Source organism: Cibotium barometz, chromosome 21, assembly GCF_041138505.1.
Source record: "Cibotium barometz isolate CiBa-2024 chromosome 21, ASM4113850v1, whole genome shotgun sequence".
NCBI lineage: Eukaryota > Viridiplantae > Streptophyta > Polypodiopsida > Cyatheales > Cibotiaceae > Cibotium > Cibotium barometz.
In genome coordinates this window covers 11,188,799-11,213,564 of record NC_141066.1, presented here as the reverse complement: position 1 = coordinate 11,213,564, position 24,766 = coordinate 11,188,799, and the positions used below count along the sequence as shown (strand labels likewise).

Here is a 24,766-nt window from a genome sequence, read left to right as displayed (position 1 = left end):
TGAATTGGTTGGGTGTTGTATGTGTTAAAATGTTAGAAGGTTAGATGTGTTGCAAGTGCTTTGATGCTTAGCCATTGCATGAGATGTACACTACAGGCATGTTGGCCATCATAACAAAAGTTACATGCTTGTTTTCTTGCATTGTAACAAAAGTTACATGCTTGTTTTCTTGCATTGTAAAGTTTCCGTGTAAGATGCTAGATGCAATTACTTGGAAGTAAGTTTATTTGGGATTGGATGTTGCGTGTGGTTGGATGTTGCTTGTTGGAGTTACATGTTAGAACATATTCTCACTGTGCAATTCTTCATGTGCATTTATTTTTATCTATAGGTCTGCATCACATGTAAGCGGTGCTTTGAGTAAACGCGTTAAGCGCGGAGGTAGAGACAAAGCATGGAATTCCATGCAGGCTTAGTTGGAAGATTATGATATGGTTTTCAATATTTTGGGTGAAGAAGGATCACATGGTGTTGATGAGGTTGTGGGGGGGGGGAAATGACTTTGACCATACGCATGTGTCAAAAGAGTCTTCCTTGCAGATTATTCCATATGTCGTCCAGCCCAAGATTGTTTCGACTGGGGAAGGGGATGCTATGGATGAGAGTTCCTTGTTCTTGGATATAATGGAGGATATACTCCAAAAAACAAGGATTTTTTCGTGTTTTAAGTGCCCTCCTATCCCTTTGTGTAGGCTAGTGCCTTATGCCAGAGTCAGAGGGTTGAGGGAAGATGTTTCGGGGTTGAAATTAGCATTTGGAAAGGAGGGTTACATTGCCGAGAAAGGAGCGTTCATAGTGTCTGTGTGGACATGTGCAAAGGATGAGAAGGCCATGGATGAAGATATCAAGGGCAGGTGGGATCCCATATGGAATTCTATCAATGAGGAAGGGTGAAATAATTGCTCAACTTGAATTGCATATTTTGTCTGGAAAGGTGTTCTTTGTTTGGGAGGGGAACCATCGCACAGTTGCGTGGATGTTGGCAATAAAGGAGCATTTTTCCACCACTAGGGAAAAACAATACAGAGTCCTTTGCACAGTCATTGATCCCACAAGGGTCAGTGCGATTGGTTTGCTATCAGTGCTTCAACGAATGAATTTGTGAGTAGCATGAGTTATTTTGCTTAAACATTTACAAAATGACAGTGCAATGTTCAATTGCTTACTTCTTTTTTATTTTATTGTCTTTTAATAGCATGAATACCCATGCATTGGTGGTAACCTCCTTGAGGGATGAGTTGGTTAATTGCGCAAACATTTATGCTACAAACCATGAAGACTACCTTAATGATTTACCTGAAAAGGATTTGAGGTTGATTGCAACTATAAGGAAAAAAAATCAAAAGGTGTGGAGCCTTGGTACCCTCTCACACGAAGGTACCTCGGCAAGTTGGTTTACAATGTAAGTGTTAAGTCTATGGTGTTTTTGTTGCCTGTTGATGCTTTGTTGTAGAAATTTGTAAAAAATGTTTTATTTCTTTTTCAAGGTTCAAATAACTCAGGCTCTAGGAAAAAGCTTGAACATGCGAAACATAGCTTGTCAGAGGCTGAGTTGCGGAAAGAGGAGGAAAAGGAGATTGGTGAGCTGGCAGTGCGGTATGGTGAGAGGATTGGTAAGGTATGCAGTGATCAAGGAGCTTGGATCTTATTTGATGTTTTGTTTTTATCTATATTTATTGAGCCGGTATACAAGGTCGCCCCATTGAGGTGACTAAAATTGAAATATTGTCTTTTTGCAAGTAGATACTTAACATTGTGGACCTGCGCTTGGGAGATGAGTGGATGGCGAGGGTGCTGGCATTGAGATGGGATGCTAAGATCTTTGTGACACTATAAAAGCTTAATTTGTTGGCACTACATGATGCTCCACTCATGGATCTTGTTGGTTGATCTAGCTGAACTTCAACGGAGAGTCCATAGAAATTTTATGTGATTATATTCCTAGGTACTATGGGGCTAGGAACTATTGAAAAGGCCCCTAAGTGAGCAGGTGGTGAACGTTGTGGTTGCTAATGATGCCATAGGTATGCTGAGGAAGGAATGAATAGAATACTTGATTATATTCCTGGGTACTATGAGCTAGGAACTATTGAAAAGGCCCCTGAGTGAGTAGGTGGTGAGCGTTCTGGTTGCCAGATTTTTTGATTGTCCTTGCTTGAGGCTAGCAAGACAATGAAGTCTCTATATGGACTGGTTCGTGGGGACCATATGTCCAGGCAGTGCGTATTCGGCTAATATTGTTTGGGCAGCATTAAAAGAAGGTTTTGTGTCTTTGAAGTGTGTAATTTAAGGTTTTCATTTGTTTTTTCTTCTTAGCTAGTTGAAAAGGGAAGGCTTGCTGGATAAGATTTACCAGGGGGCATAAAGATTCTTCAAGATTTTAAAGACTTTCCTAGACTTGATTCGCTTCCTGCAGAATGTAACTTGTTTGACTACTATGAGGAGGTGAATTTGGAGGGTAGGAAGTACTTGTTCCCCCTTGAGTGCAGGGTTGACAGAAATGATAAGGGTGAAGATGTTAAATCCCAGAAGAAGCTTGATTGGGCTTATATGGCATCCCAACAACTTGTTTACAAGTTGCTTTGGCCAGTGCTTCTATTGTCATTCTAAAACATGGATGTGTTGTGGTGTGGTGTTTGTTAATGGCAGGACTTTGTTAAATGGTCTTCTGTAGGTTCTTTGTCTATTTAAGGGACAAGGGTCATTTAAGAACTATCCATGTCATGTTCAAGCAATGATTTGTCATGGGCAAGGAGGATACTTGCATGTATCCACCCTCCATGTATGGGATTGACAAGTGGGAGTGGGAGATTGAGAATTGCCCTTGGTGGATCAAGATGGAGGATGGTCATGTTCTTGAGCATGAGGTAGATTTGCATGGGTAGTCTAGGGCTAAGGAGTTTAAGAGGGATACAAGGAGGGGTAAAGAGAGTATGCCATCTCCTTGCAATACTGAAACTGCTAAAGCAGGTTTGGTGTACTTTGCTTTGTAATTTATTTTTTGCAATACTTCTTGTGTCTTTCTGCACTTCATCAACTTGCGGGGCTTGTTTTTTAGATCACAATTTGGAGGAGCCTCATCAGGGAGGCTCGACAATTGGGACAGGTTAGGAACTCAAGCATTGTTGTGATCATTTTGCTTTCATTTCCATCCAACGTTCTTGATTTTGTGCAGCGAGGGTTCAACGTCTAGGAGGAATGGTGTTCAAGAAGCAATGCACCTATGTGTACTTGCCAGAACATGCATATGCAGATGTTCCCCTTCTGAGGGAGATGGGATGTTTTGCCATGACTGCTGATTACATTTCCATAGGCCGTGACTTTGCTATGTTGCATGTGTTTGGACTTCACACAACATGATGCAAAAAAGAATGCATACATGCCTTGCAAACACAAATATTTCACATTCATTTCTATTCTTGGATTAAGTGCATAAGTCCACCAATTTACTCCTCAAGAAGCACCAATTTCTATTCTTGGATTAAGTGCATAAGTCCACCAATTTACTCCTCAAGAAGCACTTACAAATGTGGATAGGTTTTAGGCCTTGGCCGGTGGCTGAAACCTTCCACATGTGGTGTAGATGCACAAACAGATGGCAAATAGCTTGTATGTGCATAGTGTATGGAGAGCGTGGTATCATTGTAGAGTAGATGGGAAAAGACCCCTCTCTCAATTTTGGTTGTGTTTTGCACATACATGCTCAAAGTTCTTTTGGTTTGGTCCTACATTAGCACTTTAAAATTCTAAAAAATCGACCATTTTGATCAATAATAGTGTCCCTTAGTGACACTCACAGTGACAAAATAGCTTTATATGTAGGCCTTGTGACATACCTTCCAACAAACAACATGAATTAATAATTCTATCGCTATGCAACAGAAAGGAAGCGTCGCTAGGTGTGACATATGTACTTACTAATGAGTAAGCAAAGTATGTATCGCCTAGCGACAATAGAGTCTCGATGGGTGTAAGGAGTGGATTTCTTACATTGTTCCCCATGGCAATCAAAAAACAAGAGTGCACATGTATGCATGGGCATTGCCTCCTAGTAAACTAGGAAGTATATTACATATATAGAGCACATTTAGAGAGTATGATTTGATTTTGCTTGACACTACTTTTTACAACCTTATTATTTTTCAAAAATACACTACTTTTTACAACCTTATTATTTTTCAAAAATACACTTGAAAATTCACAAAAGGAGAATCCAACTCTCCACTATAGCACTTCCTCTAAGGAAGCAGTGCTAAAAAAACGGAGGCTTCTAGATGGAGAGGCGAAACCAAAATTAATTTTTTGTTGCCATTGGGCTATTAAAGGCAGTTTTCACGTGAAGGTAAAAGCTTTGAATGATGATCTCCATTTGAAACATGTGACTTGACTAAATCTTTTCTGTGTATTATTTGGAAAAATTATATGAGGAACTTCACAAGAGGAGAAACCAATTCTCCACTATAGCAACAAGAGTGCACAAGTGCACGAAAGCACTGCCTCCGAGTATAGAGTACACAACACTTTTGAATGCAAAGGAAAAAGCCGTCTATTTTAGCTTAATTTGCAGGATGATCTCCATAATCGGCACTAACTCAATTAAATTTGCAAGGAAATTACATGCAGAAATTCACAAAGGACCTTAAGGCTTGTTCCCACTACCTATCACATTATCTTAGTGAACTTAAGATAACCAATTGTGTTAAAGTTAAAGTTAACCTTAACAAGGGAATTGTATTCCCATTAGTAACCCATTATCTTAAGCATAAAGTGGTTTTAATTGAAAATTTCAAGACATTTTATATACAAAATGGTTTATCTCATGAACCAAAGTCCATTTTTAAAAGTTAAGGTCACAACGGATTCTTCTTTTCAAGGCCTTTCAAACGAGTACCCATGTTATGTAGTTTCGAGTTGATCTTGACCATGAAAATTTCTTAACAAGAATCTTGCTTAAAGTAACATTCCCACTAGCCACCCTTAACTTAAACTTCTTTCTCTTCAAAAAAGTCCTTAAAGTACCTATTTTGAAGGGGTTAAATTTACAACCATTTTTAATTGGAGGTTAAGATATTTAACTTAACTAGAGTCTTAAATACCAATGGGAATGCACACCTATGTGAACACTCCCTTAAAAGCCTTAAATAATGATCCTTCAGTGCTAGTGGGAAGAGGCCCTTGCGAGGCAGTGCTTAATCCCCTACAGGCAGTGCTAATAAAGAAAACGTTAAGCGAGCATCATGGCTAAAGTTAACTTGCAAGTAGACGTCTTGCCCAGCAATGGCGGGGCTGAGAGCTCAGCCCCCTTCCTGCTTCCCCATCTCCATTAATCCACCCTCCCGCCATGGCTTGCCCTTTCGTATCTTGCCCCCACTGCGCTCCTCCCCTCGAATCTTCGCTCGCTTGGATGCCTCCCAACGTGAGTCCCTTCTATGAATTCAGCTCCTTGCTCTGTGCCCTTGATCCAAATCTTCTAGCATGTGGGTTGTGAAGTAGTGGTATATGTTAAGGGCTCTCATTATTAAAAGCTCGACGCACAATGTGCACTGGGAGAGCTTACGATTGGCACACGAGATATTTAATATCATTTAATGAAACTACGTGAGTGCTGAATTAACATGAGGTGAGCCTTGAGACAACTGCATTAGGGCCCTATTCCACTATCAGTTAGGGAGCAATAGTTAAGGCTGTTAATGGAGCGTTCACATAAGTGTGGATTCCCATTGGCACTCAGAGAGTCTGGCTAACTTAGATCTCTTTACGGTTTGCGAAAAATGCTTGCAAATTTAACCCCCCCAAAAGAGGTACTTTAAGGATGCGAGGAAAAGAAGTTGGAATGTAGAAATTTAATGGTTAAGTGGAAAGGCCACTTTAAGCAAGATTCTAGTCAATAAATTTTCATGGTCAAGATCAACTCAGAACTATACAACATGGGTATTCGTTTGAAAGGTCTTGAAAGGAAGAATCCATTCTGACCTTAACTTTAAAGAACAGACTTTGGATTGATGAATAGACCATTTTATAAGAAAAAATCCCCAAAAGTTTTAGTCAAGAACACTTACTGCATAACATAGTGGGTACAAGAAAGGGAATGTAATTCCCTTGTTAAGATTATCTTCAACTTAGTTATGTTAAGCTCAATAACATAACCTTACTATAGGTGGGAAAAGTCCTTAGACTGGTTTCTGGTCCACTCCAGTTAGTGGGCTGGAGTTGACTATGATCGTGTTCTATACGTGCAAATGTGACATAAGCTGTACATCGTCCACCATTTTTTCATGTTTGCCATCTCCAACTTCTGCAGTGATGAAGAAACTACTGTGAAGATGGTGCTCTAGTTGCAACACGACATGCATTTGTGGCAGGATGATGTTAAGAGTGCCTTCCTGATTGGCGACATCCAAGAGGAGGCATTCATAGAGCAGCCTTGCAGACTCAAGAGAGTCCATCAAAGGCTTGAAGCAAAGTTCTCATACTGTTGTACATGACGAGTACATAAGGATGGTGAATCTCTAGACAGATGGGGTTTTAGAAGAACAAAGCAGATCTCAATCTTTACAAAATGCATTAACAAGAAAAGATAGCTTTGATGCTACTTTATGTTTATGATTTGATACCAACAGGGAATGATGATGCCAGCGTCAAGGTGATCAAGATAGCCTTGTCTTGGAGGTTTGAAATGGCAGACTCGGGGCTGGGTGTGGAGATTTGGCACCAGGACAACACTATATTTATGTGCCAATCAAAATATATTAAAGAGTTGTTATAGAGGTGTGGAGTGCAAGTTAAGCTTATCTGTTCCCCAATGAAAAAGGGACTTCAAGCTAGATGCAATCTTTGGTATTGTGAATGTAGATCCTCCAGAGTACAGGAGACTGGTTAGTTCTTGACTTATTTATTGACTTGGTAAGGGAGACAATGTGAAGGCTGCAAAGAGGATACTGGGGTACATCAAAGATATATTGTCATGTGGCATGCTGTTTGGTGTCTTTGAAGAACTGAAATTTTGTTTAGTTATTGGGCTCGAAATGAAGACAGTAAGTGTAGTATTGGCTATGTCTTTTCATTCTTGGGCAGTGGACACATTTTCTTGGGTGAGTAACTAGGCTACAACAGTATTTTCATTTATTCAAGCGGAGTATATGGCAGAAAACTTAGTAGTCTTTGAAGCAATATGGCTGTAAAGGCTTCTTGGAGGCTAGCTTCAGTATTTTGGGTTGTACTGATGGTTGTAATTGCCAATCATGATTTTTTTTGGCAAAGAACCCTGTGGTCCATTCTCACAAAAATTGATACAATGCACAATTTCATCAAAAAAATGCTGAAACAAAGGAAGTTGAGATTTTCTGCCCTCCTACAGAGGAGGACCCAGCAGACATCTTCACGAATGCATTAACAAAAGACAAATTCTATTGTGTAGACATTGCTGGAACGCCTGGTCATATCAATTTTGAGCAATGAATCGAGTTGTAACATAGTAATACCAAAATCCTGACAATTTCAAGAGGGAATGTAGGTTGAACACTTAGTTGTTTTACAGTCTGTTAGTTCAGAACAATGTGTAGGTTTTAGGAAAAGGCATATTGAAATTGAGGCCAGTACAATCAATCAAGAAGGGGTGATCTCCATGGGCAGGGTTGCCATGCATTTCATTCACAATCGCAGGAACTATGAAAAGTTTCTCCTGAGAAGGCCCCCCCCCTCTATGCCATGGAAGGGGAGGCTCGAGGGCGAGCCATGACACTGTCATCTAGATTTTTGTAAGGCACTGTTTCGACTGTGATCACCTCTGGTGTGTTCCACAAAAAGAGTGGGACACTGTTGTTGACTGAGCCATTAGGCGTCTCTCATCAATTTTAGGGTTAGTTTTTTTGGAACTAAAATTGTATCCTTTGATCCGTTTTGAGATAACATGTTTATGCGTGAACTCCATTGGAACATGCACTCAACTAGGGGTCTTAACGATCGAGGAGTTGGCATAGAAAGAAAGGGAGAGAAAGAAGGTGATTAAAACAATTCAAAAGCTTGAGGAATTGTCCAAGATAGATGGTAGTGAAGAGGCAAATGTGTGTGTCCCCTCTTTCTCTCCATGACATTACCTCCATTAGAGTTTATCGGATACTCCTGCCTCGCCCATGGATTGGTCTTCATGCCAATTCACTTTGGCACATGCACAAGTCTGTCTCTTGGTGGCAATTCAATCTCAAGACTCTCTGGAAAAGTAAATTACCCCTTAAGCAAAGGGTCTTTCTTTGGAGATGTATGCTTGGTGTCCTTTCAGTGGGGGTTACGTTGGCAAAGAGAGGAATTGCATCTTCGAACTGTCTCAGATGTTCTTATCCTTTGGAGACAGTGTCACATCTTTTCTGGTCTTGTCCACACCCCAGGATGCTTATTGATAAGATATCCAACTTTTTGTGCCTTCGCTTCCCAAGCAACAGATTTGGTAAACTCTTTTGGATGTTTGGACGCATGCCGGTGTCACTATCCACATACTCTCTTTTTTTATTCTGGGTCAGATATTGGACACTGTGGACTATATGGTCTCAACACAATTCTGCATTTTTGGGCCAGCAGTTATTCCAGCCATATGAGTTCTTCAGAGCCTCTTTGAGGCAATCTTTGTACGATGCTTGTCATCAGGGAGATTTGCATGTCTCTTGCATTGAGTTGTTTTTTCACTGCTTTTAGTTTTCTCGGGCTACAATTCTGAGTTTTGACCTCTACATGTGGCCTAAACTCTTTGTACATTTCTGAAATAAGAATTTGATCAGTTTTACAAAAAAAAAGTGTGTCCCCAGATTCCTGCACTGTAACGTACACAGAGACAAGTGCAGCTAGCACGCATTGGAAGAAAAAATGAGCTTTTTTACAAAGAGATGCAATGCAACATGGGGAGAAGGGTAGATATAAGGTACAGCCTTGTATACATGAGAGCATTTGTACAAATGCAAGAAAATCCACTTGAAGGTTCATGGAAGCCTCTCCATCATCACGACCTGCCAACTTATCATGCCAAAATAGTATACAGCCATTTTGTCATTGGGCATATTATCTTTGCATTTCAAGAGCCACAATTGTGAAATTTATTTTGTAGATGGTTGAGACTCCAATATTTCATGCTGTCAAAAGTCACTGCCCCACCTGTAAGTTCTCTTGAAAAAGGGTAGAGGGCATCTCCATTTGTGAGCCCCGATTTGTGGGGACAGAGGAGCTCTGCCCAGGGTAGGAGCTAGAGCCTGACACATGCACTTTTTGCATGCTCTGTAGGGGCAGCAGGGGGCAGATTTTGTGTGGCCAGCAAAGGGGCAGAAGGAAGCTAGCAATGGGTCACGGGGGTGGGGGCGGCTATATAGGCAGCCACGGAGGGGCAGCAGTCCGTCCCCAACAGGCCGACCAGGCCGGCTTGAACAGGCCGACCTGCAGGTAGGGGGGCAGCCAGCTTTAGGCGGCCTGACCCAAGCCCTATATAAGGGCACCACCCTCCCATTTCATCAGCAGTATCCAGCCTGCCTTAGCCCATTTTTGGCTGTCACCAATTGTACTTTTGCTCCTAAAGAAACATTTTTAGGATTGTATTTTGGTCAAAAGAAGATAAATTGTTGCAACGAATGTCGAGGTTTGACTTAGGTCAAACAAGCTTGACTTTTGACCAATGGTCAAAGGGTATTGACTTTGGTTAACAAGAGGACCTAAGTGTTGGCTTTGGTCATCATAGTGCCAAGGTCGCGACTACGATCAAAGCAGAGTTGACTATGGTCAATTGGATGGCAGTTTGACTTTGGTCAAATTGGGTTGACTCCGGTCAACCAGGATGTTCAGGTGCCAAGTGGGGACACTCACTAAGGACCAAGATTGGTCAAAAGGGCACAACTGTGCACAAATGGTTATACTGACAGTTAATGAGTTAATTGTGTTGGATTTTATTACTTTTAGTGCAGGACCGCTGGAGAGTGGTTTATTCCCCACCTTTTAAGGTGAAAGTTGCTAAAAGTGACTAGCCAAAAAAAGCAATGAAAAGCCATGAGACTTTTCTACAAGCTACCAGTTATGGAGAAAAGCAAAATTGGGCGCCTACTTTTTGTGCTGCCCTACTTTAGCTTGAAAAACGATTGCTTTATGATTTTCGCACCCTATTCTTGGGTCAGTTTGAGATTATAAAAGAATGGCATGCGTGCCTTGTTAGCTCACTTCAGAGCTTGTATCGAGTCTCTGCTCTTTTGGTCCGAGCCTCCTTGTATCAAGAGCCTGTTGACAAGAGTAATAAAATCCTTCGGGGAGGTCCAGCCCTTGATTCCTTGCTAGAGATTTGCCGCCATTAATCTTTTGTCTTATTCAAAGGAAGACTCGGGCTGTTGTTCAAGGGCGATTAGTCTTGCTCCGCATGCAGAAGATTATACCACACTTCCTATGGCTATTTAGAGTGGTCCATTCCCGTAACTTTTGTTGCTGCAGCCAAACGAACTGGAACGCTTCTAGCGTGTGATGAAATTTAAGTCGTCACCTCCAAAGAAGACGTTGAACTTGGATGCTTTTCCTCCTTTCTTCATTAGCTGCATAGATCTTGTGCTTTCATTGAGATTTTCAGCTCCAACAGATGCACATCCCTTTGAAGACTTGTAAGAATAAGTCTGCTCTTCTTGGACCGTTACCACCAAAGAAAGTGGGAAGCCTATGCTCTGATACCACTGAAACAATCCACAACACTTCCACGCAGCAATACATGTGGAAAAACAAGTAATCTTCCCGATAGAAGTGCTAGAACACAAACTGAAAATTCATAAACGTAATATTCAAACACTTATCTCGCAGATCTTTGCGATAGAACGTAGGGGAAGAGAAGAGAGAAGCACCACGCGCAATACTAGGGCCCAGAATATGACCCTCCCTAGTAGAAACTGTGGAGCCCGTACTCTTCTATGTCTCCCGAATGTCTGCAAAAAAATTGGGATCAGTATGTCTGAGTCTTGAGTTCCGGATTCCCAAAAGGCCTTGGTAGTCTCGGTCTTGTAAGAAGGTGGTTGTATTGCAATATAGAAGCTTTCGAGCGGGGGTCGCACCTTCACCCCTAGTATTGTGTCGTGTGTGATTATATTGTCATTCTCTTGTCTTTTGAGTTCTTTTGTGATTAAATTGTTAAGTGGTTATTTCATAAATTAAGTATAATTACAAGCATTAGCCACGATCCATACCGTGTCAACCTGTATAGCTGCAATCCCCCAGCTAGGAGCTTGCATCATCTGGAAAAGCGAGACCAGAAGATAACAAATATACATGCAAATAAAGAAATAAAAGCTTGGAATTCCAGATTCCTCTACATCTGGCTATCCAACACCTATCTCCCTAGTGGATTTTCCAAATCTTGTGAAATTCCATAAAGTTCCATTTAACCTTTCATGAGTGTCAAGTATATATTTGCTATTTTTCCTCCTGCTAAAGGGACACCATCAATCCACCCCCAATCCTTGATCCCCCTGTCCACAACCTGTCTACAGAGAAACCATGTCACTTTGGATGAGGTGCAACTTTGCAATCAATTGCCACAAGCAGTCTATATTGAATCTTGATGATTCTCAGATGTGCGTGCAATTGATAGCGATGGACACACGAGTCGATGGAATGCTGTTATACGAGGTAGGCTCAGTCTCATCTTTGTAGGTGAATTCGAGGAGGTGATGATCTACGTAACAAGAGGTGATGTTACATTATAGAGCCCAGGAGGGCAGACAGGACTTGGCAGCTGGGAGAGGATCATTGGTGATCGTCGGAGGCGGCACCGAGACGACGTGTTGGCCAAGGAGTTTCAATACAGGCGCAGGTATCAAGATGATGATCATCCATGGTAGCAAGACATGTTTTGTGATGAGTGGCTGGAATTTTCATCCAAGAAGCCGGATATTGATTCCGATTATGACGAAATACCGGTTCTGTCAAACAAGCCGAGTTATCAGACTACTTACAGAAGACGGGGTTGCTCCTTGGTGCAGCCGCATATCTTCAGGCATAGGGTGGGTATATCCCCTTCCTCATCGATCTACGCGGCTTTAGTCATGTAGAAGACGTTTTTCCTCTCAAAATCCATATATGGAGGATTCCACTTACTCATCTAATCAAAGGCACAATGGGAAAAGAAGCATCTGAAATGTTAGTTCATTTAATGCAGGTGATATATGCAAAAACTTAGTAATGCTAGAAGTAGCAGAAGCAGGTTTGAAAATATATGGGGGAAAGGAGACGTCGCTATGCCTGCAGGAAATCGTGACAATAAATGAGATCAGAACTCGAATTGTAACGCCGTTTGATGTCAAATACTTCTCTGCCACACAGAAGCTAGAAGTTCTGAAAATGCTCCCATGGCGATGTTTGCAGAACAAGAGTGGGCGCCTTTCCTCATGCGAATAAGATGGACTCAAGCTGAAGATAAAACACTGATAGAAGAGCAGATAGATGAAGACAAAGGCGTGCAGCATCAACAACGTAGAAGGCATCCCCACTTCTGATGATGCAAACAATAGATAGGCCACCTTCTAAAATGAGCGATGCTTTGATACCATTTGTTGAAAATGGTAGAGGGTGAGAGTCACTCATTCATAGTGAAACACGAGATAAAGGCGCAACGGTTTTGATAGCTTGGTCATGAAGCAAATATAGGAGGCCACCTTTTGTAGGCAAGGGGCTGCCTTATCTTCAACACACACTATATCATCAATGATGTTAGTGGAGGGCATCTCCTTGACATCATGGCCACCTTTTGTAGGCAAGGGGCTGCCTTATCTTCAACACACACTATATCATCAATGATGTCAGTGAAGGGCATCTCCTTGACATCATGTGTGATGTCACTCAAAGAAAGAATTAGATCTATGTATGCTTAGTTAGATGGGTACACATGGCAATTCGCTTTCAAATCAGAGACCCACACAGAGGGAGGGGTGCCGAGGGTCAAGAGGAGTGGCAATCCTCTTCCAATCCCACCAACAAACACAAATCACAATCATCGTTAGAGATGAACATGCTCACTATATGGATCCAACTTAGGAGACCCCAAACCACATACGTGTACAACGCAATATTGCTACTTCCCTCCACAAACATCAGACTATGCCAGGATGACATCAAGTAGAGCCTCACCTTTCTTGATACTTTATGAGGACATTCAGACGTACATGCAACTAGGGGATGTACTACTAATGGGGGACTTCAATGCTCAGATTAGAGATACACATGCAATGACTCGACTTGCAAGGGGATGCTTTAGCACTACCAAGCCTACAGCTGAGGGAGTTCATCCATAGATCAAAGGACACACATGCGAGATCTCCCATCAAGTAGTATAGGAGACACCTATTAGATATGTGCACTACTCATAATGTCGAATTCCGTCCTAGATCTAACCCTAATCATATCCGTGGCAATAGTTAGCAATAAATAATTACGGGGCATGCAAACTCACCTCCCAACCACCCTCGAGCATGTGGAAATGAACTCAGACTCTGTCCACATGCATGCGTGTCCCATACCGCCAATGCCTGTCCACAAGGGACCCACATCATAGTATCTTGCATCCACCATGTAGGAGGAAGAGACTTTGCCCACGATCCAAGTCCAGCCTTCTAAAATGAGCGCTCAACGAAACGAATGCACAATAGCTCTGGCCACTCTTATATAGAAGAGCATCCCGCCATAAATAGTGTATCCAACTAAATATAGCATATTGGCCCTAAGTTATTGCCCTTTGCTCTAAACCCCACGCAAGCCTGCCAATCTTAATCCCAGGGCCCCCTAACCCTGTTGGATTAAGTCCTCTAATCTAGAGATTAGCATTCAGGTACATAACATGCTTCCCCTCCTCAAATGTTTACTCCTAAACGAATCCATGGAAGTTTTTCCGCAAACTGGCGGTTGACCATCCTTCCACTTAATCTCGAACTTTGGAATTTTCTTATTCCCGAGTTCTCTTTTCCTAAAATCAATTCCCTTTTCATGTTCATGTGGAATATAAGTCAAGTCCTCAACTTCCACAAGTTCTTGGACAAAAACAAGACTTTGTCCCCATCTCCCAAAACTTTTTTGTCTTCCGACATTTTTACATGTGGAGACACTTCCAATTTATATGCCACCTCACTAACCTTTTTCAAGGTAAGAGTGGCCCACAGTACCTAGGGATAATTTCTCTACCAACCCAATCCTCAATGAATCTCTAAGGATCCTCAAGTATACCAAAGTTCCTTCGAAAAATTGCCTCGGTGAAAGCTGCTTATCATAAAGCCGTGGTCTATCTTGAGCACTCCTGATATATTCCCATGTAATTACCAGCATTCGCATATCCAGCAAGAAATCCGTAGCCGAATCTAAGTGAATACCCTTCAATCCAACTGACATTGGAGACTTAGGTTGATGTTCTTATACAAACATAAATGATTATCACTTGTTCGCAGTATGCTTAGCACTGTTGAAGGCAATTTCCATCATTGGAAGATATTGTCCCCAATCCGATGGCCTCTTGGAAACATACAAGCGAAGCATATGTTCCAAGACATGATTCACCCTCTTTGTGTTTATCCATCAAACTGAGGATGATCAGTGGAAGTCGTACTCAATGAAGTCCCTAATTTCATAGACACTTCCTGCCAAAAGTGCCCAAAAAACTATCGATCTCGTCAGTAACTATGTCACAAGGCAATCCATTCAATGTGAATAACTACTCAACAAATTGATAAGCTAGTTCGATGGCCTTTATGGTTGTCTTGATAGGTAAGAACCTTGCCATCTTTGTTAGTCTATCCACCACGACCCAGATAGCATCATGCCCTTTTAGTTAGTGGCAATCCATAATCAAGCCCATGGAAATACTCTCCCACTTCCCTCAAGAGGATGTGACAATCCTCCCATTTTTAGGCAATCTGTCTTATTTACTTGACATTCTTGGCCCTTCACCTAGACAATGATTTTAGTTTTCATTTAGGCCAATTAATCATCCATTTTACCAAATCATTGGTTCGCTGGATTCCCGGGTGACTCGTTGTAGGAGCATCATGATACTCAAACAAAATCATCTTTATAATCCTAGCGTTACCTAGAACACCAACCTTCCCATTCCGGAACAACAATCCATTCCAAATGTAGAATTGACAACCTGCCACCACTAAACAGTTGGCACACTGATGGAGCTCCCTGCTTGGACCTAATGCCAATATCAACGAAACTGTGAGGCGGTCCTACATATCCCTCTCAACGAATCATAAATGTCAACTCTAATTTCAATAAAACTCAAAGAGTTTACTTCATTGATGCAGCTCAAAGCATCCCAACTTGATTCAAGCTACCCTTCCGATACTTTATTTCCATATGAACGTCTTGCATCAATTCAACCCAATGCGTCTTTCTCCCCTACAACTCAGGCCTATCACATATGTATTTGATAGAATCGTGGTCCATGAATACAACAAACTTGGATCCATACAAGTAATGTGTCCAAGACTTCAACACGTGTATCAATGTGTAGAATTTCTTTTCCTAAGTGTGCCACCAAGCCTAGGTGTTGCCTAGCTTCTTGCTTTCAAAAGCTATAGGAACCTACCGCATAATCACTAGCATTAGTCGCTCGCAGCCACAAATTTGCTAGGATGCGGTAGAGCTAATACAAGTGCATCCTTCACCTCTCCCTCACGCCCCTTCCTTCTCCTCTTCCTCTTGCCCTCCGTAGCCTTCCTCCCCTTCTCCATGCACCTTCACTACAGTGGTATAAGAGCTCCTTCTTGGGCCTGTCAGCAACCTCCTTGCAACAGCTTTTGGGAATTCTCAAGTAATAGCGTGGGCAGATGTAACTGAAGCAGCAGAAAGAACTCTGCGCATTCCTTCACTACATTGCCAGAAAGAACTATGTGCATTCGGTCACAATCTTAGCCAAGTTTGGGAAGGCCCAACTCTCGTCACGCTTCAGGCTGAGCTACAAAAAAGCCAACGCTTTGGGGAAGCACGACGTGGGAAGTAGCGGATAGCAGCCACACCATATCAACACTAGCCAGGCGCTGCTCGTCACGCCATAGCTCCGGTGATTCCCTAACCTCCACTCCAAACTTGGAGACTGGCGCTCCACAAGGGCCTCGCGATTACGTCCGACCCAGTCCAAGCGTTTCCCCAATTGGGTTACAGACAAGCGCTTCCTCAACAACCCGTTCGGCGGGATTTGGGCGCTGCGTCTCCTAGCCCACGGCATCATTCCGTCTCAGCCCGGATCTTGCACAGCCGTGAGCCTGTCTCAGCCTGGATTCCGTCTCAGCCCGACAGCCCGAGGTGCCGCTCACGCCCAGCCGGATTCGCCTGCCACCTCCGCCACTGCTCAGCTAGCAGCCCGTCTATTCCGCTGTCGCCACCGTTTGTCTCTTCCGCATCACTGCCGCCCATTTCTGCCCTCCCACCGTCTCACAGCCGCCGCTCAAGTTCTGCCCATCTCGCTGCCACTCCACTCCGTTCCTGTTGCCACCAGCCCACGAATTTCTGCCGCCATTCCTATCCGCCACTCCGTCGTTGTTACCGCCCGTTTGGAAATTCCACCGCCGTTCGCCGTCTGTCGTAATTTTCTCCTTCCAACCTTAGCTTCAGTTGTAACTAAGGCTTGGGGGGCGGGTTTAGACTAACCGTGGGTTAGTTGTAGGTTAGTTGGGTGGGGATTGGTTAGGCTAACCAATTAGTTAGATTTAACCCTGGTTAGCCACTTACTAACTATGGTTAATCTACCTAGGTTAGGTTACTCAAACCTAGTGTCCTAAATGTCTTAGCTGCCATAGTGGTCTTAGTTAGGGCTGCCCTAGGTGTCTTATGTGTCCTAAGATCCCCCCCCCCCCCCCAAAAAAAGCCCTATTTGGGGCACTCTTTCAGCCTTTTTTTCAGCCACCTTGGTGGCTCATTTTGAGCTCCGTTTCAAGCCTCCTCATCGAGCTTCCTTCGGACCTCTTCATCGACCTTCCTCCGAACCTCTCCACCCTCTTCATCGACTTCATTTGAGCCTCTTCATTGACACCTCTCGAGCCTCTACATTGAGCCTTCGACACTTGGTACACCACCCGGATCTCTTCCAGGGCATATTTTCCTCGTGTCACTAATGGCACCCAAGCATGTACCCCAGGAATAATGCAGCCAAAGATGTGAAAGACAAGCTCTCTGTGCACAAGTTTAAGGGGGACACTTGCACTCCCAATGAGTTGGAGGAGTGGCTCACGAAGCTGGAAGATTATTTCCGCTTCTACCCTAAGAACGATGAGGAGAGGATCATTTTTGCTGGTATGCATTTACAGGATTATGCACATACATGGTGGCGGTACATGAGAGAGTCACCTCAGAAGCTGACCACATGGAAACCATTCAAGGAGCTTATGGTCATGACTTTCGTCTCGGCCCTAATCCTAGAGCAGTACCTTGCTGATTTTTATGCACTATCTCAGATAGGTACGGTCCAAGAGTACTTGCAGCGGTTTTGGAGGCTTTCCTTGTTTGTCCATGACATTTCCGAGAAGGGGAAGCTGTTGCGGTTATCCAGGGCTTAAACCCCCCTCTGGTTGCTGATGTGAGAGCTCATAATCCTCAAACCATTGAGAGGGCAGCCCAGCTTGCTGAGGTGTTTGAGCCAAAATATGCTAGCAAGTACAGGCATGTGACAGGTAGCTCTTATGGTACTGTTTATGAGGCTGACATGAAGTCAAAGTTTGCTGATTAGCTGCACCCTTTCCACGATATCCTACTGTTACTGGGAGTAAAATGCCATATGCCAAGCCATACAGGCCCACGGATGCAAAGCCAGGTGTCAAACCTAGTGTTGGTTTTGACAAATCAGATGTTAAACAACACTCCAGGGCCATAATGGACAGTAGGAAGAAGGCTAATTTATGCTTTAGATGTGGAGAGAAATGGACACTTGAGCATCGGGATGTGTGCAAGATGAAGAATGGCAACTCAGCCAAACTCAACATGATAATTGAATTCTCAGATGATGAGGAGGTGGCTGATGTTGCAGATGCCTCTCATGATGAATTGACAGGAGCTCATGATGCAGACGAAGCTCCTAACACAGGAGCCACAAAGGGGACTGCATTTTCCTTTGATCCGGGTGGGGCTACTGAGCAAGTCACTCATGTGATGCATTAGATTGATATTCAGCCTACATGTGGCAGGAAAGGCCGTAAGCCAACACTCTCTCGGGTGGAGGATCACGTTACAATGCCTTTCCATGCCAGAGGTGATGCTAATGGTAATGCTCTGTGGATGATGAGCAGATTTGTTGGGATGCCTAATCTACATTGTATACCATCTCATCTGTTCAACGGTAGCACTCACAGTTTCATTAATTACAGGACATTGCAAAGAGTGGAATTGATTGCTACAGAGATAGACCATGCTCTGAAAGTGGAAGTAGCTAATGGATAGCATATGGTCAGCAGACATTGTTGTCAAGATGCCAGGATCAAGTTCTCTGATGACTATGAGTTTGCAGGTTATCTTCTGGCATTGGATATGGGCCCAATAGATGCTGTCCTGGGCTGTGATTGGCTGCAATCATTGGGGAAAATCAGCATAGATTTGAATGCCTTATCACTTGAATTTTGCCACAGGGGCAGATCGGTTACATTGCAGGGCATTGTAACTCGGAAATTGCAGGTCATTTCAGCAAGGCAGCTAGCTAGAGAGCTCAAGAAGGAGAGTGCCATATATGCATTGAACGTTTCTGTACCTCAGGAGGGAGGCATTTCCCATGTGGATGATTGTGCTATGCAGCGATTGCTCTCAGAATTTGTAGATGTGTTTGCTGATATGCCATCTCAGTTGCCCCCACAAAGAGATGTTGACCATGCCATAGTCCTGGAACATGGCATTAAACCATTAAACAAGGCCCCGTACCGACTCTCTAAGGTAGAACGGGAAGAAGTGGCAACATAGGTGCAAGATTTACTTGAGAAAAACATCATTGCTCATAGCACCTCGCCTTTTGCATTTCCAGTACTCCTGGTGAAGAAGAAGGATGGCTCTTTCCATATGTGCATTGATTACAGGGATTTGAATAAGGCCACCATTAAGAACAGGTTTCCTATTCCCAAGATTGATGACTTGCTAGATGAACTCAAGGGTGCTCAGTATTTCACGAAGATTGATTTGAGGTTCAGGGTACCATCAGATTAGGATGAAAGAGGGTGATGAGCATAAGTCTGCCTTTCGTACAAAAAGAGGATTATATGAGTTCAAGGTGATGCCTTTTGGTTTGACTAATGCACCATCCACCTTGGCACTCATGAACAAGATTTTACAGCCCCTTTTTTTGATGACATTCTCATTTATAGTAAGGGTGCACATGAACACATAGGTCATGTCCGACAAGTGCTGGAAATCTTGAGGCTGCATCAGCTTTATGCCAAGGCCAGCAAGTGCACATTTATGGTAGATGAGGTTGAATATCTTGGACATGTTGTAAGCAGGCACGGAATCAGGGTAGACCCAGCTAAGGTGAAATGCATCAAGGAGTGGCCGCAGCCACATAATACCACGCAGCTCAGGGGCTTTCTAGGTCTTGCTTCTTTTTATAGGAGGTTCATTAGGCACTTTGCCAAGAGGGCTGCTCCTCTCACTGATTTGCTGAAAAAGGATGCCTTCCAGTGGTGAGAAGAAGCACAACTCAGTTTTGAGAATCTCAAGGATGCCCTAAGTAATGCACCTGTATTGGTGTGTCTTGATTTCTCATGGTCTTTCATTGTTGAGACGGATGCCAGTGGCAAAGGGTTAGGGGCTGTCCTAAGACAAGAGCATGGTGTGATTGCTTTTGAGAGCAGGAAGTTTAACGCCAGGGAAATGAATTATCATGTCTATGACCAGGAGATGTTGGCAATCTTGCATGCTTTTGCAAAATGGCACCACTACCTGTACGGTAGCAAGATTAAGGTCAAAACGGATCACAGGACACTCAAGTACTTTTTAACGCAGCCTAATTTATCCATGAAGCAGAAGAGATGGTTTGGTTGCAGTTCAGTCCTATGACTTTGACATTGAGTACAGGAAAGGGAAAGAGAATGTGGTTGCTGATGCCTTGTCAAGGATATGGTCATGCAGACTGTCTGCCATTTCCACCCTTCATCAGGAGTGGATACTTGGGATTCAGGAAGAATACATGCATAATTCTGATACAACCCCTATCTTTGTGGAGTTACAGAGTCCGTCCAGCCAGGGACATGCTAGATTTCAGCTCCGTAATGGGCTGTTATGGTGTAAGGACAGAATTTATCTTGTGCCTGACTCCAAGTACAGGTTGTTGGTCTTACAAGAAATGCACTCATCTCCAATGTCAGGTCATGCGGGCATCTCTAAAACGTATGATAAGGTGAAAGAGAGCTTTATTTGGGATGGCTTGTGGCGAGATGTGGTTAGAGAAAGGTTGGGATAGCATATTCGTGGTGGTTGACAGGATGACCAAGCAAGCCCATTTCATAGCGACTAGGACTCGGTACTCAGCATCACAGGTTGCTTGGCAATTCATTGAGAATGTGTTTAAGCATCATGGTTTTCCTCAAGAGATTGTTAGTGACAGGGATGCTAAGTTTATGGGTCACTTTTGGCAGGAGTTATTTACCGCAATTGGTACTTCCCTTGCGCCTAGTACTGCTTATCATCCCGAAACAAATGAACAATGTGGAAAACACAAAGAGGGAAGGTAGGAGAGAGTATAGGGGTAGAGATAGTAATGGAGACGACACACAATTGGGTCCCATTACCCACTGAGGGCCCCCTCCTGCAATAGACAGGAGTATTTGCTTTCTTAGGAGAACCGAGAATACAAGGTGCCGACGAATACTGAGCAAAGAGAGAGAGGAAGAGAGAAAGACTGTCGCGGGCTGTCCACGAGACTGCTGCTGTAAAATCCAGCGATGAATCTTTGACTGGCCTCCGTCTGACTGCTGCCCTACTGCGTGCAAGGACTGAAATACTGAGATCCACCCCTGGCGGGAGCGAATCAGGCTGCTGACTGCTGCACGAGCACGACTTGATGCAAAGAGGGCCTAAAAACGCCTATTCTCTCATCTTCTACCTGCATAAATAATATGACTCCTTGCTAGAAAGAGCTGCGACAGCCGCTTCCTGACCTAAAGCTTCTGCATCCCTCCCAAGAGCCTCAATAGCTCTAGTGAGAGCTGGTGATTTTGTAGATGGTGGGGGGTAAGGATAGTAAGGTGGATAGAATGTTGGTGGGGGCTTGTATAGTGCCTGTGGATCCTCGTATCCTGGTGGTCTATACCCTGGGGATGGTGGACCACCTCCTGTTGGTCTGATGGTTGGGGGTACTGGCATGCGCCATGGTACTACTGTATGCATGGGTCGCAGCCTTGGAGCTATCGGGATTGAGTCACAGGGGAGTGGTGGGGCTCTTGGTCCCACTGATATGTACACTGGACCTGCAGCCCCAAGACCTGGGCTACTTGTAGTTGTCATTGGTACAAGAGAAGCTGGGGCTCACTGCTCTCTAATGAGTCTTGGGACAACCAGTGGGGGAGGAATAGGAATTTTCAAGCTCGTAGATTGAGTTTCCAATTCCTCGTTTTCCTCTAGGATCTCTTCCAGAAGCAGTTCAGGGTGTAGTGGAGGTTGATATGGGACTCTCCACCCCTGGGTTGGATATGTAGGAATTGTAGGGTAATGTGTACCCTGGTATTGCATAACTTTCTCATAGTCTCCTAAACCTTAGTGTAGGGGAACATATGTGGTCCATGGATGGGGTTGTAAGCCTATCATGTTGTACTGGGGCATGGGTGCCCCTGGTGGTGGTCTGTAAGTGGGATCCCATGAGGCTCCCTTGCTTGGTAGCACAGCTGGTAGGTCCAGGATGGGCTCGACAGGGGGGAAAATTTGTGAGTCTTGGATAATCCTACACCATGCCCTGAAGTTAAGTACTATGGGATGTAAGGGCAGGTGGTAGATATCCTCTAAGCATTCTAAGGCAAAATCACCACTATAAAAAGCCATGGCAAAAATGGGATGGGTGTAAGCGGAATGTTTTTTGTATTGTGGGGGTAGTGGTGAAGTGAGGTCTAAATGGTGTTGTACGGATGCGGCTGTGATGGATGTGAAATAGTAGTGAAAGGTTTGTGAGATGGTGCGTGGGTGCAGGGCTAAACTTGCCAAGTCAGTTGTCGCATTCAATAACCGTTTGTGTTCTTCTTCATAGAGGCTACTTACCTCCGGGGCTAACCGCGGCACGACCGTTTGCTGCTTCTACGAGCTCTTCTCTGACCTTTAGTAGCTCCCTGTCCTTCAATGCCAATTTCTCATTAATTCTTGCCATTGATCTGGTAAGATCCTAAGCATGCTGCTCGGCATCATCTTTTATCTTCTTGGAGGTCTTCTCCATGTTAAGGTGTTCCTTGATCTCCTTGGCAACTCTCGCCTTTGCCTCCTCTAGCTCCTTTTGCATATCCTCGATTTGCTTCGCTTTTAGCTCAATCTGCAATTGTGCATCTTGCATCTGCCTCTCCAAGGCCTTATACTTCTCTTCTTGTTTTTGAGAGTGTTGTTGTAAACCTGCGAGACCACAAGAGAAGAGACACAAGATGTGGAGGCTGAAGATTATCTTCACTTAGTTGAAAATAGCACACAACAACAATACAATAGAAGAGGGGTATACCCTATATGTCAAACCCTAGAATACGTGGTTCATATGTGAACCCAAACCAAAAACATACGTGGTAGTCTAACTACACCACAAGTACAACCAACATAGACGGTGACATAAATGATAGTCACCCAGGAGATATATCGGGGCTAGAGCTTGATATCTCAACACTCCCTCTGAATTAAGAGCTCCACATATGGCCTCCATATTCTGTATTTAGAAGTCCAGCTTTGCATTCTCCACTGCCTCTTGCTTGGCAAGACGCTCGGCCTCCCTGATAGACTTGTTTTTCTCTGCATCCATGAAATGATTGGCGCGTGTGATCTCACACTCTTTCAACATAGACAACATGCTCTTGGTGTTATCAACCAGCTCCTTCAAATTTCTAGCAATCCTTCTAGCTCCTTTTGCCTTACTTTGGATGAGGATCCCCATTTCACGAGCAACTGGGAATGAGCCAAAGACAAGACTGAGCAACTGGGAAACGAAAGATGTCTCAATTTGTTGCATGATTACCAATAAAAGATAGAAAATAGTCTCATGCATTGGTGCAGTGCACGTGCAATGAGAAAGCTAAATGGATGAAATTTCCTAGTTTAAATACTAAAAATCATTAGTAATTGGGCAATGTCATCGGGTAGTATAGGGATCAAGGTGCCATGAATGTGCATGTGATCTTGAAAGAGGGACGGTTGGGTGTCATCTTGTTGGGGGGATGGCTATCGGTCCTTGAAACCAAACATTGTTAGCATTGAATGTATGGAGCTCCCTTCTAACAACACATGGCAACACTCTGGAGTTTCCTTCCTTCCTATGGAGAACAATGCATGGACAACACCATGGCCATTTGGAGGAAAAGGAAGACAAGGTGTTTGAAGAAGAAGAAGAAGAAGAAGGATGTATTATTGTCCTCTAAGGGAAAAAAGAGCGTAGCTCAAGGAGGGTGGAAGTGTTCCATGCTTCAGAGTGGAAGTGTTCAGAAGATAATCCACAGTTAAAAACCAAAAACCTTTTTTTTAATTCAATAGGTCCAAGTACAATGTTTTATAGCTTGATACGAGTCATCTTTCATTCAATCTTGACCCTATCCACACTCAAAGGTCGCTTAACCTAAGACCAATCATCATCAAAATCAAGATTAGCTTCCTCCTTGGAAAGCTCCTTATCTTCATTAGCATTTGCAAGGCGGTTCTTTGAGTGGTATTTTTCATGATGATAATTCTTCCCACATATCCCACAAGACTTGATGAAGAAACAATCCTTTTCCAAGTGATTACTATTTTCATAATGTTTGCAAGCTTTGTTTTTTGGTCCTTTGAAAGATCCCTAGTATTTTGTAGCATCGGTGATGGCTTGCATCTAGAGTCTTCTTTTGCATTTGAGGTGAGAATATGTGACACCAATTACGTTCCCCCTTGCTCGTTCTTTCCATGGCTCGTTTCCCCTTGCCGGGTGTTTGGGGTACCTCCTTTGGATGACCTAGCCTCTTCCTCACTTTTCCATGAAGAAGCAATATCATGCTGCATAGGAGTGTGTTGTTGGGACATCTACAAAAAATAATAATAAATCCCATTAGGCACACGCCAATCATGCAAACCATACAAACAAAAAAGTCTTTAGAAAAGACCATTAAACTTGAATTGAGCACTACCTTGGTTGCTTGCTTACCGCACCAAAATAGGACCTCGGTCGACATCACAATCACCCCCAAACAAAGCCACCACTTCTCATGAATCTCTTGGTTGAAGTACTCAAATGGCAGACCTACTTCTTTCCTCTCATCCATAGCCAAACTCCAATACCTTGAGTGACCTGAAGGGATGAATTGCTCATAATCATACACTCAATGGAAGGTACCATTTAGCTTCTCCCACTTTGATTTGCATTGAGACATGGAGTGATTAGCTCCCTCAAACTTGCACAAATAAGAAATGAGATGCCAACAATCCTTCATGATGCGAGCACACAACCCTATGTCACGTGCTTGCACATCCACTTCCTTTCTTTTCAATGGCTTTACATTTTCAAAAAGTTGAAAAAATCCATAGGCGTAGCCCCTTACAATACTAGGGGTGAACTAGACTAGCCCCTTTACCCTAGAGTTTGAGAGGTAGTTGGACTCAC

At 43.5% G+C, this 24,766-nt stretch overlaps 1 protein-coding gene and 1 pseudogene across 1 annotated transcript; both read left to right on the top strand.

Annotated features, from left to right (window-relative positions):
• Positions 1-465: 465 nt before the first annotated feature.
• Positions 466-1,836, top strand: LOC147626844 (uncharacterized; annotated as a pseudogene).
• Positions 1,837-17,114: 15,278 nt separating this feature from the next.
• Positions 17,115-21,556, top strand: LOC147626843 (uncharacterized). The gene is made up of 10 exons (XM_086816082.1): positions 17,115-17,280; positions 17,514-17,657; positions 17,714-18,103; positions 18,488-18,887; positions 19,044-19,148; positions 19,329-19,643; positions 19,815-19,949; positions 20,038-20,286; positions 20,444-20,689; positions 21,238-21,556. Exons 1-10 carry the CDS (start codon positions 17,115-17,117, stop codon positions 21,554-21,556), a joined length of 2,469 nt encoding a protein of 822 aa, XP_086672208.1.
• Positions 21,557-24,766: the final 3,210 nt, after the last annotated feature.

Bases quoted from the DNA above. Each gene is read 5' to 3' on its own strand.
- LOC147626843 (XM_086816082.1), top strand. From the start codon at position 17,115: ATGTACCCCAGGAATAATGCAGCCAAAGATGTGAAAGACAAGCTCTCT. The intron at 17,281-17,513 runs GTATGCATTTAC...ATTTCCGAGAAG, and splicing joins GGAGAGGATCATTTTTGCTG to GGGAAGCTGTTGCGGTTATC. The intron at 19,950-20,037 runs GTACTTTTTAAC...CATTGAGTACAG, and splicing joins ACGGATCACAGGACACTCAA to GAAAGGGAAAGAGAATGTGG.